Here is a 17245-nt window from a genome sequence, read left to right as displayed (position 1 = left end):
CATCTTACCCCTTGACTGCACTTAGCCAAAGGGTATTAAAATCACAAATGTTCCTCCTCACCAAGTAGACCTCAGGACTCCATAGTCAGAATCCATCTGATACCCAGCAGCTGGGGTGACACTGGTGCAGTGACTGAAGCAGTGAGACTGAACACACGTTTGTCTTTTACCCTGACAGTCCTACATTCTCCCTTCAAACACTAGCTTATTTTCAAGATAAAATTTAGTAATACACAGACTAGCTTTTTTTATTCCTTTGGGTGAAATTTTTGCAAATTTAATAGGTTTACCCAATTAAGTAAATAAATTTGCCAATTGCCTTTACCGGTGACAAAATATTCTTGAAGATAACAATTCTAGTCAAATAGCTCAGGCACTGAACAAAACAAAAAGCAGGCTTGAGAAATCAGGCCAGATTAAAGAAAATAAGATTAAGGCACATATTATTTGCTTGAGGATATGAGCAATGTGTCCGCAAATATGTTACCATCTCTGCTTTTTCTTTTTTAGAATCATAGTTGGTTATCTACCTTGTTTCTCACATGTTCTAAACCAAGGGTAAATCACATGCATCAGGTTTTACAGTAGCTACTTTCTATAATAGCATACTAGAAATTGTGGTATTCTAGGCAGACGTGATTGCCTTGTCCAGTAAGGTTGGGGAACATGCCAGCATTGCTACTGGGGATTCAAAAGGTATAGTAGTATTTACAAGGCTCTGGGAAGCTGAACTACAAAAAGATTTGATTAATAAGACCTAACACTTAATCTAGGATTTCCCAAATTTATTGGAGCAGGGGACACTTTTTCACAGCACGTTTCACTATTCCTTAAGCCAATACAGAGCTCAACCAGTTTGGGAAAACAGATTACAGTTTAACTGAAATCTGACTAAAACGTTCTTGGTAAAGAACCCTTGTTCAGAAATACACTAACTATAAATTATTTCCCAACTAGTGTTTTCAAAAGCAGGTAGCAAAAATGGCCACTGTTAAGAAGCCAAGGGTGTTTAGATGTTAAATTCAAGCACATTCAATTCTACAAGGACAGAAGGAAGGGATTTAGGAAAGTGGCTTGGAATGAACACTTAACACTCACTATGTACCAGGTATGTTCCTTTTCTAATTTTATCTTCAAAATGAGTGGCAGAAGCTCATTTTATGAGTAAAGAAACTAAAAATAAAGGTTCAGTTATTTATCACTAAGTGGCAGAGCTGGGAATGGAACTCAAGTCTGTGTAACTCTGAAGACAGGAAAAAGTTACAGGTTTCAGATGAGTGCATGAAATATATTTATGAAGACAAGCATGAAAAAACCATACCTTACAAGTTACTGTAGAACATAACTTGAAAACTAGAAAAAGACTTTCAAAAGTCTGCAGGTCCATCTAAAATAGATGCTAAGCATTACCTCAATTAGATTTCCTAATGCATGATGTAGACAAATGTTTGGACTGATAAATCCAGCAGTTATAAAAATTACTTGCAACCCCTAAGCCAACAGCATTTTAAAAATTATTCAAAAAGTAGCTATCAAAGATTCCAATCAATTCATTACTGGTGAAATATACAAAAACTTACAGGAGTCACAACAGTTCCAAACTATTAATTTATAAAAATAGTAACACACTTCTCAATATGAACAAGGACATCAGGATTCACTCTCATCAATGTCCTTATCTGGGTCTTGCTCAGCAGCCTCCTTTTCCTGTTGCTGTTTCTTCCAAAGTTTGGCCATGGCCAGGAGCTTGAGGTTGGGTTGGTTGGCAGCATCTTCGGGAAAGATGTAATCATAGTACTCTTCCCAGCCTGCATCAGACTACAGACAAAAAGTAAAACAATGAAAAGATAAGGCAACACATGGCTGAAATACCCAACTGCAGTTACTTTAAAGTGGAGAATTTTCACTGCCAAACCCAGAGTTCAAATTCATCTCATGTTCATCTTATGAAACAACATCAAAGCCCATCACAGCAAGAACAAGGGCTGGGCCTGCAAGATCGGGAGTGAACGAGTAGCTGTGGGGTTGGTGTTGCTGCAAGGGGAGCTCGTGGACAGCTAAAAACCAGTGGAAGAAGATCCTAAAGATCAAAGCACAGCTCCTCTGTAGTCAATCAAGAAGATACTCTGTGTCTCCTTCTCCATCTTTCAGTCTTCTAAGATTTTAAATTTTTAAAGACTTACTTCATGTTTACCTGGTAGTGAGAGCTATAAATCTGTGCACTATTCCGACTCCCTGTCCTTACTGCCCATCTCCAGTCAGTCACTGATTTGGCTTCCTAAAGGTCACTGTAGTTCCAGCCTGTACCATCACTTGCTTACAACAGCCTCCCGACAGATTTCCTCTAATCTAAGCTCCTCGAGTATGCCTGCGGGAGATGCCAACTACTGGGGCGTGTCATTTTGTGCAGAAGCGTCTGCCTACAGCTTGCAAAGCCTCTGGATTGGGTCCGACTTAGAAGTTGAATTTCATTTCCCTCCACTCTGACCTCCTGCTTAATGTTCCAGAAATACCACACTACATGCAGTTCCTGGAATCAACAACCTCCAAGAGGCCTTTGCCAACTGTCTCCTATTCTCTAGCCTTGGGTGGACCATACACCCTGCTCTCTGCTTCCATGGTAGCCAGACTACAACTGTCTTCTACTCCAGGCTGTCTCTTGTAAATGGCACATAAAAGTACAAATTCAAAGTCAGATGCATTTTCGCTCATCTGACAGGAGATGACCAGCTCCGAGGGCTCAGTTCTTACCCCATCATCAGCCTGGACCTTTCTTCTTTTCTTGACTTTCTCTGGCATGAGTTTGTCTACTCTCTCCTTATCTGATACTGTTCCAAATTCATCTTCAAAGCTTCGCCATGATTCCAGCAACATAAGTCTCTCTTCCTTTTCTTCGCAGTTTCTCATGGTTTTGTTAGCCTCTTCATAAATTTGTCTGCATTTAGCCAAACTTCCTTCTTTCCCTGAAGACAGCTCAAACTGGGCAAAGCTGATCCATACCTTATGAAAAATTATTATAGAACCAAATTAATAACCATGTCACCCAGAAAACATTCACGCAGTAACAATAACATGAATTTGTAGTTAATGATATCTGAACATACTAATAGGATTCCAAAGAACACACTAATTATATGTTTCAATAATGCTGAAGCAGTCTGCTTCTATATCCAAGTAAGTTTGAAAGAGTCTTAAAATCCTGAAAAGAGCTGAACTTTTTATTAAATCCTGTGATACTGAAGTTATTCCCATGCAGTATAAATACTGACTTGGTATAAGCTTTATATTGCAAAGTCCTCTGAGACTCACGGGCACCTTCTAAAAGCAAGGAAATCATTAAAAACAAAACCAAAACAGAACACTTAAAACACAGAAATAAAGTATCTCCTTCAGGACTGCTGATTTAAGCAAAATCAAAGATCATCGACAGAGTGCAGGATACCTTGACATGCTGTGTTCGCTGAAGCAATCGTCGGTAAAGATTTCGTGTTCTTTCAGTTTCTTCCTGCTCAATTTCAAAGTCAATATATGATTTCCAAAGCACCTAATAAAGAGAACTTAGTCAGTCTTGACATTTAAAGAGCAACATGTCCCTAGCCAAAGCTGAGCTTAACTGCCACTCCAACCTAGGACATCCAGAAACCTAGGATTTCTATGAACAATTAAAGACTAGGCAGCATGTGGACACAATAAAAATACTGGCATTTACAAGCTGAAATTTGGCTACAATTCTACATTATGAGATAAAAGGCTTTGGATTCATTTGTGGATTCTCTTTCAGAGTTTTTCAAATGCTGGACTTACCACAAAAAGCTCAGAGACTTGCCAAGTCTCCCAGACATTGCCAAGATCCTGTCACATACAACTGACGTTGCCAGGGACATGCCTAGGCCAGGATATACTGTTCTTACCTCCACTGTAAATTCCTTCATATGTCTGAATTCACTTCAACAACTATTCAGTAAGCAGCAGCCCACCTGCTAGGTACGGCCTGTCAGGGAACAAGGATGTAGTCACATGTAGCCTGGATGCCTGGGAGCTGAGGCCAACCGATGGAACCAGTAACACATAAGGCCCTGACCTAGTGCGGCTGGTGGAGCCCAAGCCATAAAATGCAGAGTCACATTAGGGCAAGACTAATAAAAGGGCTGGGTGATTTCAGTGGCTCCTGGGAGATTCACATGGTGCTAGCTGTGGTTTGGCGCCACCTCGTGGCTCAAGTTTAAATATGGAAGGGATGATTTCAGGTCCTGTGGCAGGCAGAACAGTGGCAGTAGTAATTCCAGGAATATCCTGCTTTACATACAGCTTCTTTTGCTGGCCTGATCTGGGCAAAACTGTGCTAGGAGAATCTGGGGATGTGCAGTCTCAACTTCCAGTTCTCCAGATGGGGCTGCCTGCTGCCTGTTTCCATCCCTTTAGTTAGCTTTCTGTTTGAGGAAAGGAGGCAGAGAGCCAGTCACAAACCCTATTATATCCCAACTCATCCTGGTGTCACAATGGGGTTCTGGGCCCTGGTATCCTACTTGAGGGTCCCCTCACCCCAATCCTTCTTCTGCTATCTCCCACACAGAAAGAACTAATCTGAGCAGACAAGACTACAAGTAAATTTACCTTTATAATGTGAAATGCACACACATTTAGATGGTTATCTAAAGCAATGCTGGAGAAGTATCTAAAAAAAGATTATATTCAACTCGAGATCCTCACCTCCGGCATGTCTAAGCGTGGCTGACTGATGGCTAACTCATAGATTGCCCGGGCTCTCTCAATATCACCAAGGATTGTCTCTAACTCTGCAAACTTAATCCAAGAGGTACAATTTTCAGGTCCAAATTCCAAGAACTTCTCATAAAGCTTCCGGCATCTGTCAAATTCTCGAAGCTGCAGCTCCAATTCTATGTAACCTTTAAATAACTTGTTCTTTGGGCATTTGCCTATGGAAGTTCCCTGGAAAACAAAATGACCAAATCACTGGGATATGTGGGTTCAATCTGTGCACAGACATCACCAACCTATCCCAACAACTGTTCTCTGTTTCAGAAGAACATGACAAGCCACTCTTTCCCTCTGTGGTATCACAATGTCCACACTGGTTCTTGACAGAAGGGCAATGGAAACCCTCTACTTCCCCCACCAGTCAAGAGGGCCTATGCCCATTGGGGCCTGTTCAGCAAGAGGGTGTTTCAGAACTGTCTGCACAAGTACTCTGGATTTTACTTAGTACCTCAGGAGCATGTAGGGAATATGGACGTCAAATGGATAAACGTCCCATAAGTGAAATGGTAATCATAGAATGAAATCTGCCTTGCTGCCCACAGCCAGGGCAAGAGTGGCTAGTAGAAGGATAACTGCATTTATACACAGTATTTAATCCTATCAAGACACTTCAGAATAACTGTTAAGAGGAAGGTGCATGTAACACCCCTGAATTTTGCACATCAGTCTATTAAAGAGCTGATTTAAGACCTAATGTGAACTAAGATCAGATCTTTCCAGTCTGAGTAAAGATCTGGTAACTGGGAGCTACAGATAAAGCTTCCAATATTAATTTACATTTTCACCTAATCCTTCTTCAAAGGCCATGCATTTTCTGACATGTCTCAGGCTATAAAGGCAGAACAATTCTGTGGCATTCTTAGTAGGAACTGTCCAACTTGTAGGCACTGTGATTTAATTTTCTTCTCATAGAAGTCAATGATGCATCTCGATCCTTTCTTTACTCACCAAAGCTCTTCTGGCAAATGGTAAATTTTTCTGTCTTATTTCAAATTGTGCGTATAGTAACCACATCTTGGCAAATGTGAACTAGAAAACAAAAGCACAAAACACCTAAGAGAGTCATTTCAATGACACTGAAGTATGTCAAAAATTTAATAAAAGGCCACATGCGATTAGATTTCCCTACATATTCAGAGCAAAGACAGACGTGTTTTCTTGTTTTTAAGCAAATAGGATGTTTATTTCATAAAAGTTACAAACAGGAATCCAGGTACTTTATTGCACTGCATGGTCCTGCAGCCCCTGGTGTTTTGTGCGTATGCTGGTGAGCAGAGAGAACACACCACCTCTAGTCTAGAAGGTAACTCAGCCAAGATCTCTACTTGTTTCTCATGCTGGGAAGTAGGGCAGAGATAACGTCTCAACCATTTCCAAAACATGCACCAGGTGTTCACCCAGGCATGCATATGTCCACTCGGATGCCAACAAACACCTGTTTGTTGTTTCCTGCACGTGCTGTGTGCTCTCTGGATGTGCATCTTCCTCCATCCTCCTATGAATTTCTATATTATCTGTATTATCACAACACAGGCTGTCCTCTCAACTAGACTGTAAGGTGTTTTCTGAGGCAAGGAGCATACCCGGTTCTCACTTGAGCCTAGCACAGCAAACTATTCAAACAGTAAGTATTACTCGCGAGAAACAGAAGTAGGATTTCGACAGTTTGGAATAGAACACTTATAGCAAACATACCTTTTTATGAGGGATTAATTCCAAAGAAGCTTGATATACCTGTCTCGTCCTCTCGGGATCCTGTATTAGGATAAGAAATTTTCACAAAATATTGAAGTCTGTTACTAATACTTTCTACTGATATTAGTAAAAATGTATACCCCCAACACTGAATATGTTTTTGCAAGCTGCTATTTTCAAACTCTGATTTAATCATTTATGATCAAAACTGAACTACCTTTAGCCATCAAACTTTGGTTAAAGAATCACCAACAATATAGCCATCAAACTCTGAGAGCTTCTCTGTAGAAAGGCTTTTCGCCTGATAGCACAAAGAAACAAAGATGTTTTATAGTCTCCACAGTAGAAAGCTAATCTTTCCCAATTAATTTACACAACTGATTTCTGAAAATCCCACTTGATCTTTACTAAAAACAAAGATGTGCAATCTAGCTGTGATCCCTACTGATGAGACAATACAGGGTATGATATGAAATTAAGCTAAGGACTGGTTCATTGTTCCCTTTCAAGTCCAAGTACTAATCTTCTTGTGCCTCAGGTTTAAAAGACAACATACGACGGAACAACAACAAAAAAACCTTACCTGTACCCACAACAGGTATACAGAGTTTAAAAGGTTACAGAGAGAATACGTAACTGTATGGCTGAGAACCTAAAACTAAATTCCTGTTTCTGGGACTGTAAATATCAGTTACCACCCACGGTGGCTGAGCTGTGGCCAAGCTGTACACGCAGGGCTGAGACAGCCATCAACAGCTGATGTGGGATTCCGTTTTTTACCTTTGCCTCCAATTCCTCATAGAGCGCATAGTTGACCCACAGATAGATGTAGCGCTTCCAGTGCCGCTTCTCTTGAATGGGTGGCACATTGGCAATGGCTCTTTCATACACTTCTCGAACAGTTTCTGCTTCGGCATCACTTTCCACCAAGCGCAAGTAGTCAAACCACGCATCGTAATTGTGTGGATTAGCCTAGAAAGATGCCAAGTTTAATGAACAAAAATCAAACCAAGAGCTACACTTGCTGGACTCCATGAGGGTAAAAGAAGACACTAGATTGCCTTCTTATATTTTAGCAACTGTTTTTCTAGATTCCTCATCCTATCTCATTAAAACAAACAAACAAAAATGACTGAGATTTTATAAATAGAAAAGAAAAAGAAATATAGAGGGGAGATTATTAGCCAGGTGTCTCAGAGCAAGGTTGCTTTCATATACAAACACCAGCCCCAAGAGAAGTACTCAATAATTAAATGCCTATTATAAATGTTTTTGTTTACATATGTGACTGCGTATCATTATGTCTAGATTTAAAATTACAGGGGAATTAAAGTTTATTTATTTATTTTGAGAGAGAGTGAGCATGAGTGAGGGAGGGGCAGAGAGAGGAGAGACAGAATCCCAAGCAGGCTCTGAGCTCTCAGTGAGGAGCCCGAGGAGGGCTCGATCCCATGATTGTGAGATCATGACCTGAGCTGAAACCTGGAGTTGGACGCTTAACTGACTGAGCCACCCAGGTGTCCCAAAATTACAGTGGAATTATAACCATGGTCACAATTGTGACACCTGCTCTTTTCAGTTAATAGTCATTTATCTTGAACATATCTTGCTGACCTCATTTAACACCAGATTCAGCCTTTTGTTTGGCCATATCCTAATTAATTTGACTAAGCAAAATATTTTAGATATACAGCAGACCGGTAAAGGAAAATGCTACGATCTTGAATTCAAATCAAAACCGTACATTACATGTGAAGAGATGAGAATGGAACTTTATCTATCTACATTTTTTGTTCAAGCAGTTAAGCTAAAAGGGAGTGTACAAAAACTCAAATCTCTGAGTTTGGCTAAATCTCTGAGTCTTCCTTCTTCAGAAATGAGTTCAAATGGATTCCTAATTTTAATGTTTATTTAATTTGAGTGAGTGAGAGAGAGAGAAAGAGGGAGAGAGGGAGGGAGAGAGAGAGGGAGGGAGAGAGGGAGGGAGGAGAGAGAGAGGGAGAAAGGGAGTCAGAGTGTGAGCAGACGTGGGGCAGAGAGAAGGAGACACAGAATCCAAAGCAGGCTCCAGGCTCCAAGCTGTCAGCACAGAGCCTGACACAGGGCTCGAACAAACCCACGAACTAGGAGATCATGACCTGAGCTGAAGTCAGATGCTTAACCAACTGAGCCACCCAGACTCCCCAAATGGATTCTCAATTTCTGCTCAGGTTCTACAGTGCACAACCAGCAATCAACATGTGAGTGGCAGAGCAAACCTGAGTTGTGCTTGCTGGCCTTTTCCATCAGTCCTGCTTATTCCTATTAAAACAGCTGCCAATTACTGGGGACACATCACCAAGGGCATGATTCCTGCAAGCTCTCCCTTGCTAGCCCTCGCTTTACTGTAGCTGCTATAGTTACCCACATAGTTCAGCGTCCATGCCAGCACTCACCTTCACCTCTTCCTCATACTGGAATCTTCGCTTGCTCACAATGATGTCTTCAATACCCCGCCTATCACCAAATTTCTTCTCGAAGATGGTATAATTTTTAAAGAGTTCTTGGGCCTCCTGCTTTGAAATCCTATCCAGGGCATACTTGTAGATGACCCGTACCCTTTCAAACTAAAAGCAGACAGGATGATTATTTCTACAACACAGTATCCTCATTTTACTCACAACGTGGAAAGTAATTATGACAGAATACATTGCTTGGTAGATTCTGAGGTCTCAAAGTGTCCAAAATAAAGACTTTTCTTCTCCCTCTTGTTGAGAGTATTCATTTCAGTCAGGACAGACTGGCACTCTCCTTTGAGCTCCATATTTAATACTGTCTACCTAAGGTTGTCGGTCGGATGTCAGCGTGCATCTCAGAATAAACAGGTCCAAAACTGACCTCCTGTTTCTCACACCAAACCTGGATACCTCTGTCTTCCCAGTCCTGGTAAGCAACACCTACAGTCATGCACTTGCTCAAGCCCCAAACCTCCTGGGTCCTCCTTGATTCTTCTCCTTTCCTCATTCCCCACATTCACTACTTCAACGAGCCCTGCCACATCTGTCTCTGCAACAGAGCCCTTCGCTTCCTCCCTACACCCAAGCCATCTGCATTTCTTCCCTGGACCACTTCAAAAGCCTCCTCACTTCCCCTTCTGCCACCTTCTTCCCAATATGATCTCCACAAATAAGCTAGAGACTTTCCTTCGAATATAAATCCTGTCCTACCACTCTTCTGCTTAACACCCTTCACACTTCCCACTGGCCCTGGGACAGGATCTGAAGTCCTTATCACGATAAGTGTAAGGCCCTGCATTTGGACCTCAGTGCATCTCGCTCGATTGTAGTATTTAAGTTACTTTAAAGAATTATTTCCATGTATAAGAATAGAACTGACTTATTTGTGGGGCAATCTTTGTTTTCCTTTCAACTTCTGTTCTCTAAGCGCTCTGGGCTTTTGTTTTCCAGGTTTATTACCTGTAGAGCCCTTTAGTGTGGAGACCAAATGACGAATTCTCAGTTTACACATAATATTCTTATCATTGATACAAAAGCTTAATTTTCAAGCAAAGCACAACACAATTAGGACAGTTTAATACAATTTATAATCGCTTGGCTCCCAATCTGCAGCTAAGCCACAAACATATACTGTTTTCTTTTAGAGATTTGAAAACATTTTTTCCAAGGGTAAGATGGATGTGAACTCAGCGTGCACAATAAGTCATGTTTCCTAGGCTGTTATGCAATGTAATTGAGTTCTTCAAGTGTACTTACTTCTTTCTGATTTTCTTCAAATTTGGCAAAGGCAACATAAAGGTGTTCATCCATATGTTCATCTCCAAAGAATTCAACGGCTCTCTCGTACACTTTCCGTGCATGGGCAAAATAACCATGTTTTTCTTCAAAGCGGGCATACTTGATCCAATTCTTAACATCAGGGTGCACGAGAACAAGTTCAGGGGACTTAAGGAAATACTACGCAAGACAATGAGGCTTAAAAAAAAAAAACCCACCAAACCCAAACCCCCAACAACGCTAACTACAATGATAGGGTTGATAAAACATGGGCAAAGGCAAAGAAACACTAATCTGTAACCTCTAGGAGAGGGCCGTGTCTTGTTCACCCGACTTCCTCCAGTGCTGATTCAGTACTTCAGTAATGGGTACAAGTGAGTGTGGAGAAGTGAAACACCTGAAGCCTGTTTATCAATGCCATCCTGAATAAGTCATTAAATTGTCCAAGACTCAAGCATTACCATCTGTAAATAGAGAAAAAGACCACCAACCAAACCTCACTAGATGACTGTTGGCCTTAAAGGAGGAAATGGGTATAAAGCTCTTAGCAGATTTGGACCAAAAGAATGTGCTCAATGAATGGCACCTACTGTATTATATGCTCAGTAATGTTAATGTTTGAATTAATGATTAAGAAAAAAAAAGCACAAAAACAAAACTGCTAACTAGAGTCAGAAGAGAAAGGTTTTGCTTTATTTTTTAACTGAAATGTAGTTGACATTAAGAAAGTTTTAAATTACCATTTTATTTCTTAATAGGATGTATCTTATTTTTCTTCTACCTTGCTTGAGGAAATCGTGACTTCCAAAGTAGTAACACCTTCAAATATGACAATGATGTTAAGAGCAAAGGCTCAGAAGCTGCGGCTGGGCTCTGAGCCCACCTCTACCACCACCTGCGAGACCCTGACCTCGCTGCTTAGCCACTTCCGCCTGGATTTCCCATACTGCACACTCAAGTAGATCCTGTGCTCAGCGCTGTCCTGAGGACTGAATGGTGATATTTGTAAAGTGCTTCCAGCAAGGCCTGGCACATAACAAGTGTCATAAAAGCTTCCGTTAAACTGATATTAAAATGTGCAGAGGTAATGGAGACCTTAAAATTACATATTAAAGTTGATTTTTGTTTATCCTGGTATTTACGTTCATTGAAGTCACTCTTACCACTTAATTTGCAAATACCAAATCACTGTTCCTAAGCAAAATATGTACACGGGCGCACATGCATGCACGTACCCACACACAAACCAGGCACATGCACACACACTACCCACCACCCTATACAGATTATAATTTTAACCTGAAACACAGCTAATCTTGGCAGATTCTATTTCATTTTCATTCTTGTTTCAGAGAAAACAAGGTTCAGAAGTGTTAACTGACTCATCTGAGGCTGCCCCACTAACACATGCCAGAGAAGGGACTCGAACCCATCCAGCTGGCCCCGGAGCAGAGCTTCTTGCAATACACTCTGTTTCCCTCTGGTCTCCATCCTTTGGCGGGGCCTCCGGTAGTGCTGCTAATGACAAACACCCTAGAAAAACCTAGGAAAAAAACCCTGGAGAAACAGGACTGGCTACAGGAGCCAGAGCCTTGGTGTGTCACTTTCCACAAGGAACCACAGCATTAACGCCAAAATATAAACAAACCCAAAGTTTCACTGGAAAAAAGCTCAATTACCCAGACTACGAACTTTTATTCGGACTGTCCTGTGTCTCTAGAAAATATATACGTAGCTTACGAAGCTGGCTGAACTTGCATCTTTCGTTCCCGGCCCATGTTAATGACCGTCCATGCGCCCACACCATGACCACATTAACGACTGTCCCTACGCCCAGACCGTGACTGCACCTCCATGGGACGAGTGGCACCCAGGACAGTAACAGCGCCACTCGGACTGGCTGGAAGGATATATCGCTCGTAAATGGTGCGGGCCCGATCCACCTCTTTGTATCGTAGCTCAAAGTTGATGTAGGAGTGCCAGGCTTGCTCCTCAGGCTGCCACTCCATCCAGCGCTCAAACACCTGCCGGGCGCCAGCAATGTTCCCCAACATCTCTTCCATGTACGTGTACTTGTACCTTTAATAAAAACATCCAAAAATATGGGTCATTGTCAAAATGACTTAGGGAAAGAAAATAATCTCCAGCATTTGTAGTTTTAACTTTGTTAAATGTGAAGAAGACTTAGGCCTTTATGTTCCCCAACAGCTAAATCGAACATGGTTTCTTATCAAAATACAGATCTGCAAGGATGAACCATAGGAAAAAAAGGTAATTTTTTCTTAAAAAATTGCTTAGTTCAACAAGATATTTCTTACATATAAAAGATTACAACCCAAATTTTAGTTTTGATTACACAAGCTTTATACATTGTGATTATGACTACATACTACATACTACAGACATGAAAAAGCACTTACAGAATGTTTAAAGAAAAAGTAGGACGTAAACTAAATATATACGATTACAACTACAGAAATAAAATAAATGCACAGAAAGGCAGAACTTTTCTTTTTTTTTTTTAATTTTTTTTTTTTTTTCAACGTTTATTTATTTTTGGGACAGAGAGAGACAGAGCATGAACGGGGGAGGGGCAGAGAGAGAGAGGGAGACACAGAATCGGAAACAGGCTCCAGGCTCTGAGCCATCAGCCCAGAGCCTGACGCGGGGCTCGAACTCACGGACCGCGAGATCGTGACCTGGCTGAAGTCGGACGCTTAACCGACTGTGCCACCCAGGCACCCCAAGGCAGAACTTTTCTAGCTTACAAAAAGCTGCTTCAGTAGATGAGAAACCTACCAGAACTGGTTGACTCGAGGCAGAGTTGTTATGGCCCGGTCCCAGATATTTCGGGCATGGTTGACCTGGCGATTCTTCATTTCCATTTCTGCATATTTCAGCCAGAGTGTAATATTTCGGTAGTCTACATCTAAAGCACGTTCGTATATGGATCGAGCCCTTAAGAAGCCAGATTTGGAGAATGTCAAAGTAGCACACACAACATATGTGGCAACGATTTCAAACCACCTGCGGTGCCCTGCTATTTTATCAGGTGTCCACCATGAGCCAGGTTTTGGGCATATAAAAGTGAAAAGACAGGTTTTCAGGAAGCTACAGACTCTTAGAGAAAGACAGACATGAATGTAATTACAATGCAATATAGTAAATGTTATAATCAAGCTTTACATCAGGAAGCAAAAGAGAATAAAAATATCTAGTGCAAAAGGCTAAATAATAGGTAACTCCAGAGTTGAGAAGTTGAGGAAAGCTCCAGAAGCCAAGGTGGGCGAGCAGGGGTGCTCGTTCCAGGCAGAAGAGAAGAGCCTAGTGTAGGGCAAAGAGACACTGTGTCCTCAGGAGTGGCGAGTACACAGGCACGGCAGGGGCAGTGGGTGTGCCATGCCAGGAGAGTGCAGAAAGGCTGGGCAATAGGAAGAGCCAGGTGGTGACTTGTATTTTGTTGGTCAGCAGTTTTTGGAGGAACGATTTTTATTTAAAAGAATCCGAATACAGAGAAAGCAGAAGAAACTGCATTTCTCTGACTGTAGAGTGTGTGCTGGTGGTGACACCCACCTAGAGCATCTCCTCTGTGGTCCCCCCAGGACTCTCCTACCATAGTGCCTCTGAGGCCCCTCAAAGGACACTAGGGTTCCACAGAACAATTTAGAAAATTACTACCAGAGGTACAGTCTTTTTCACTCATGCTTTACCTTTTCCTATTTCTTTTCTGTCTCTTAACTTACATCTTTATATATGAAACTATACACTCAGTAATTTTACCTTTGAATCTCCTTTAGACTCTCTTCCCATTGTGCATATTTTATCCAGTTACTAATCACAGTTCTGTTTTTTCTTATGTTATCTTCAAAAGTCTAGAGGAAGGGATAAAAGGGTCAAATTGAAGGGAAAAATAAGTAAAAATGACATCTTCATTTGTCCATTAATCCTGTTCTTTTTTAAAAATGTTTATTTATTTGTTTGAGAGAGAGAAAGAAGGGGGACAGAGAGAAAATCCCAAGCAGGCACCATGCTGTCAACACAGAGCCTGACATGGGGCTTGATCCCACAAACTGTGAGATCATGACGTGAGCCGAAATCAAGAGCCCGACACTTAATCGACTGAGCCACCCAGGTGACTCCATTAATTCTGTTCTAAAAAGATTTATTCATTTTGTTGTTATTTAGGAGAAATTACATCCTGGAATCCTTGGGAAATAAGAAACTCATAACGAAGGTTATAATCTCAAGTGTTTCTTTAAAGTCTTACATGCAAACAAAGAGAAAAACTTTAGATGTACAGAATTATTAGCAAAGTTGTTGATATCTTCTCTTATAACTGATAATAACTAACTGATCCTTTAATATACTCTATACTTATTCCTAGTATAAAAATGTTTTTGACTATTTCACTCCTCTCAGTAACATCTCCAAATTTCATACATCACTCTTTAAACATCACTAGTAAGTAAATACAACAGGGTTAGTGGTTTAAAACTACTCTCTAGAGTGAGGATTCTAGGGTAAGGAGGTCAGATCCCCAAGTCTTTTCATGGCTCTTTCCCAGGTCTTAAATCCTACTGCAGAAAGTGGTAGAGTACACAACGCGGCCTTGGTTAAATCCAGCCCCTTACAGCTGTCACATGTTTCACTTGTTAAACTACCACCTCTTTGTTTAAACTACCAAAAATTATGTCTCTGGTGGATTTAATTTCTTTATACTTTTAAAGATAATTCATGGTATATTTTATAAAGTTAAGCAAAATGCAATTATCTGGTAACCAGAAGTCACACTACTTATGGGGCTAGAAACGATAAACTATTCTTATGCTATTGCCTCTCTAACCAATGAGGAACTCTGCAAACTCTGACAATGTTATTAACTGACTGGAAGGTATCACCTTGACTGACCTTCCTTTTCCTTAGTTTGTAATCATTTAACTCTTCTTCATCTGTGATCTTCTGTTGAGGTGGAGGTGGAAGAAGCTCAAGTTCTCTTTCTTTAGCTTCTCTTAAGAGTTGTTCGGCAGTTATCTGTACCTCAGCCGGGGCTTTGTTTTTCACCTTTTAAGACAGAAGACGTTTCCATTTTTAATAGATGCTCATCACACAAGGTTAGGAAAACAGATATTTTTGGGGGTGTGAACTTTTTAAGTATTATTACCAGATGCTCTCTTTGTACAACATGTTTTCATTTCTCTATGAAAGTAAACACAATGTTTTCTTTCTTATGCATGGGATCTATTACAAAGCCATAGGTAAGTCTTAAGAGAAAAGATAGCAAGAATACCAAGTGTCCCCTTTTAGATTAGTATAATAATAAACTTTGAGGTTCCTTAGGTAAAATTCTCACTAGAGGTTTTATCAAGATGTGTGCCACATCTTATCTAGTGTTACAACCTCTATTTAAAAAATTTTTCTATTAATGCCCCAGGTGAACGATAATGTCTCAAGTTGCGTTTGGTTTTTCATGGCATTTCAAATCAAAGATAATATTCAGTAACTTCCCATCATTAGACTGTAAGTTTCTTGAGGTCTTAGAACTGCCCAACACAACAGACATGAGCTAATGCAGTGAGTCCAAACAGAGATGGGCTGTGAGGGTAAAATATAAACTGGATTTTGAAGACTTAGCATGAAAAAAAACAAAACTATCGAAGTAAAATTTCCATATTGATTACATGAAACAGCAATATCTTGGAGATACAGAGTTAAAGATAATACACAGTTAAATTAATGTCACCTGTTTTGACTGTTTTTTTTTCATTTTTTAAAAATATTTATTTATTTTTGAGAGAGACTGAGCGAGCGAGCAAGGGAGGAGCAGAGAGAGGGAGATACAGACTCTGAAGCAGGCTCTGAGCTGAGCTGTTAAGCACAGAGCCCAATGCGGGTCTTGAACTCATAGACCATGAGATCATGACCTGAGCTAAGTTGGATGCTTAATCAACTGAGCCACCTAGGTGCCCCTTAACTGTTTAGTGTAGCTGTAGGAAAAGTTAAATTACAAACGTAGCTCACATTATATTTCTATTGGACCACTGGTGACGAATCAAATTTTATGGAATTGAATTATAAGACACATTAATTGTTTAATGCCACATGAGGAATCTCAAAATGATGCTAGCTCATATGTAATCACAGATAATGTGCTATGTGATTTATACGCATTATCTCGGGGAATTGTCTAAATGAGTATGTAAAGGACAAGCTCAAGAGAGCCATCTGGGTTGGAGAAACAGACTAGAGTGAGGGCATCTGCAAAGGCTCAGGACAAAGCCTGTCACGTATTAAGCACTAAGTATCAGCCACCCATGGAAATACCAGATAACATCAAATTTATTGTTTAATTAACTTAATGCCGCTACACAACGCATGCCCTCTCTTTCCTTCAACAATCTGCTGGGCTAACTCCTTGTCAGCCATCAAGTGTCAGCTTAAATATCACTTCCCCGGCAAAGTTTACTCTGCAGACCCCTCACACAACTATTCCATGGCATATTCTACGCTGCAGCAGAGCATTTGGCAAGGTTGCAATTTTACACTAACTCGTGTCTTATTTGAGCACTGCTCGTCGCCCGCGTTAGATCATAGCTTCCCAGCTCCTAGCGCACTAATTTCTGCCAAATGACCCCACTCCTTCCCCAACAAAAACACCTCCCAAAACGAAGGCCACGACGGCTCGGGAATGCTCAGGAGTGACAAAAGCCTGTCCCCAACCACCGGCTGACCCCTCCTCCTTCCCCTCGGCCCGCACGGGGTAGGCCTGCTCCTGGCACCACACCCTCTCCCGCCGCAGGCCCCACGGAGGTTGGAACAGCCCCTCTCCCGGGCCTCCTCCCACAAATCCCCTCGCGGTCGCCTACCTTGGCCACTTTGGGAATCCTCTGTTTCCCGGCTGCGGTGGAGGCCGCCATGGCTGCAGCAGCAGACCTCAGGCCAACCTGGACCCCCAAAATAGGCCCGAAGGCTGGCCGGAACCCCAAAGCGTTCTGACAACA

At 41.3% G+C, this 17245-nt stretch overlaps 1 protein-coding gene across 1 annotated transcript; it reads right to left on the bottom strand.

The window, feature by feature from the left end:
* Positions 1–1102: 1102 nt before the first annotated feature.
* On the bottom strand, positions 1103–17241 carry CRNKL1 (crooked neck pre-mRNA splicing factor 1). The gene is made up of 14 exons (XM_025932853.2): positions 17111–17241; positions 15156–15308; positions 14028–14119; positions 13047–13205; positions 12160–12326; positions 10227–10405; positions 8910–9080; positions 7255–7446; positions 6475–6534; positions 5728–5808; positions 4711–4950; positions 3443–3544; positions 2752–3000; positions 1103–1818 (listed from the first exon to the last, which is right to left on the bottom strand). Exons 1-14 carry the CDS (start codon positions 17159–17161, stop codon positions 1651–1653), a joined length of 2064 nt encoding a protein of 687 aa, XP_025788638.1. The 5' UTR covers positions 17162–17241; the 3' UTR covers positions 1103–1650.
* Positions 17242–17245: the final 4 nt, after the last annotated feature.

Source organism: Puma concolor, chromosome A3, assembly GCF_028749965.1.
Source record: "Puma concolor isolate L17-30 chromosome A3, mPumCon1.1.hap2, whole genome shotgun sequence".
Lineage (NCBI taxonomy): Eukaryota > Metazoa > Chordata > Mammalia > Carnivora > Felidae > Puma > Puma concolor.
Note: the sequence above shows the minus strand (reverse complement) of the source record. Positions and strands in the feature narration are given on the sequence as shown.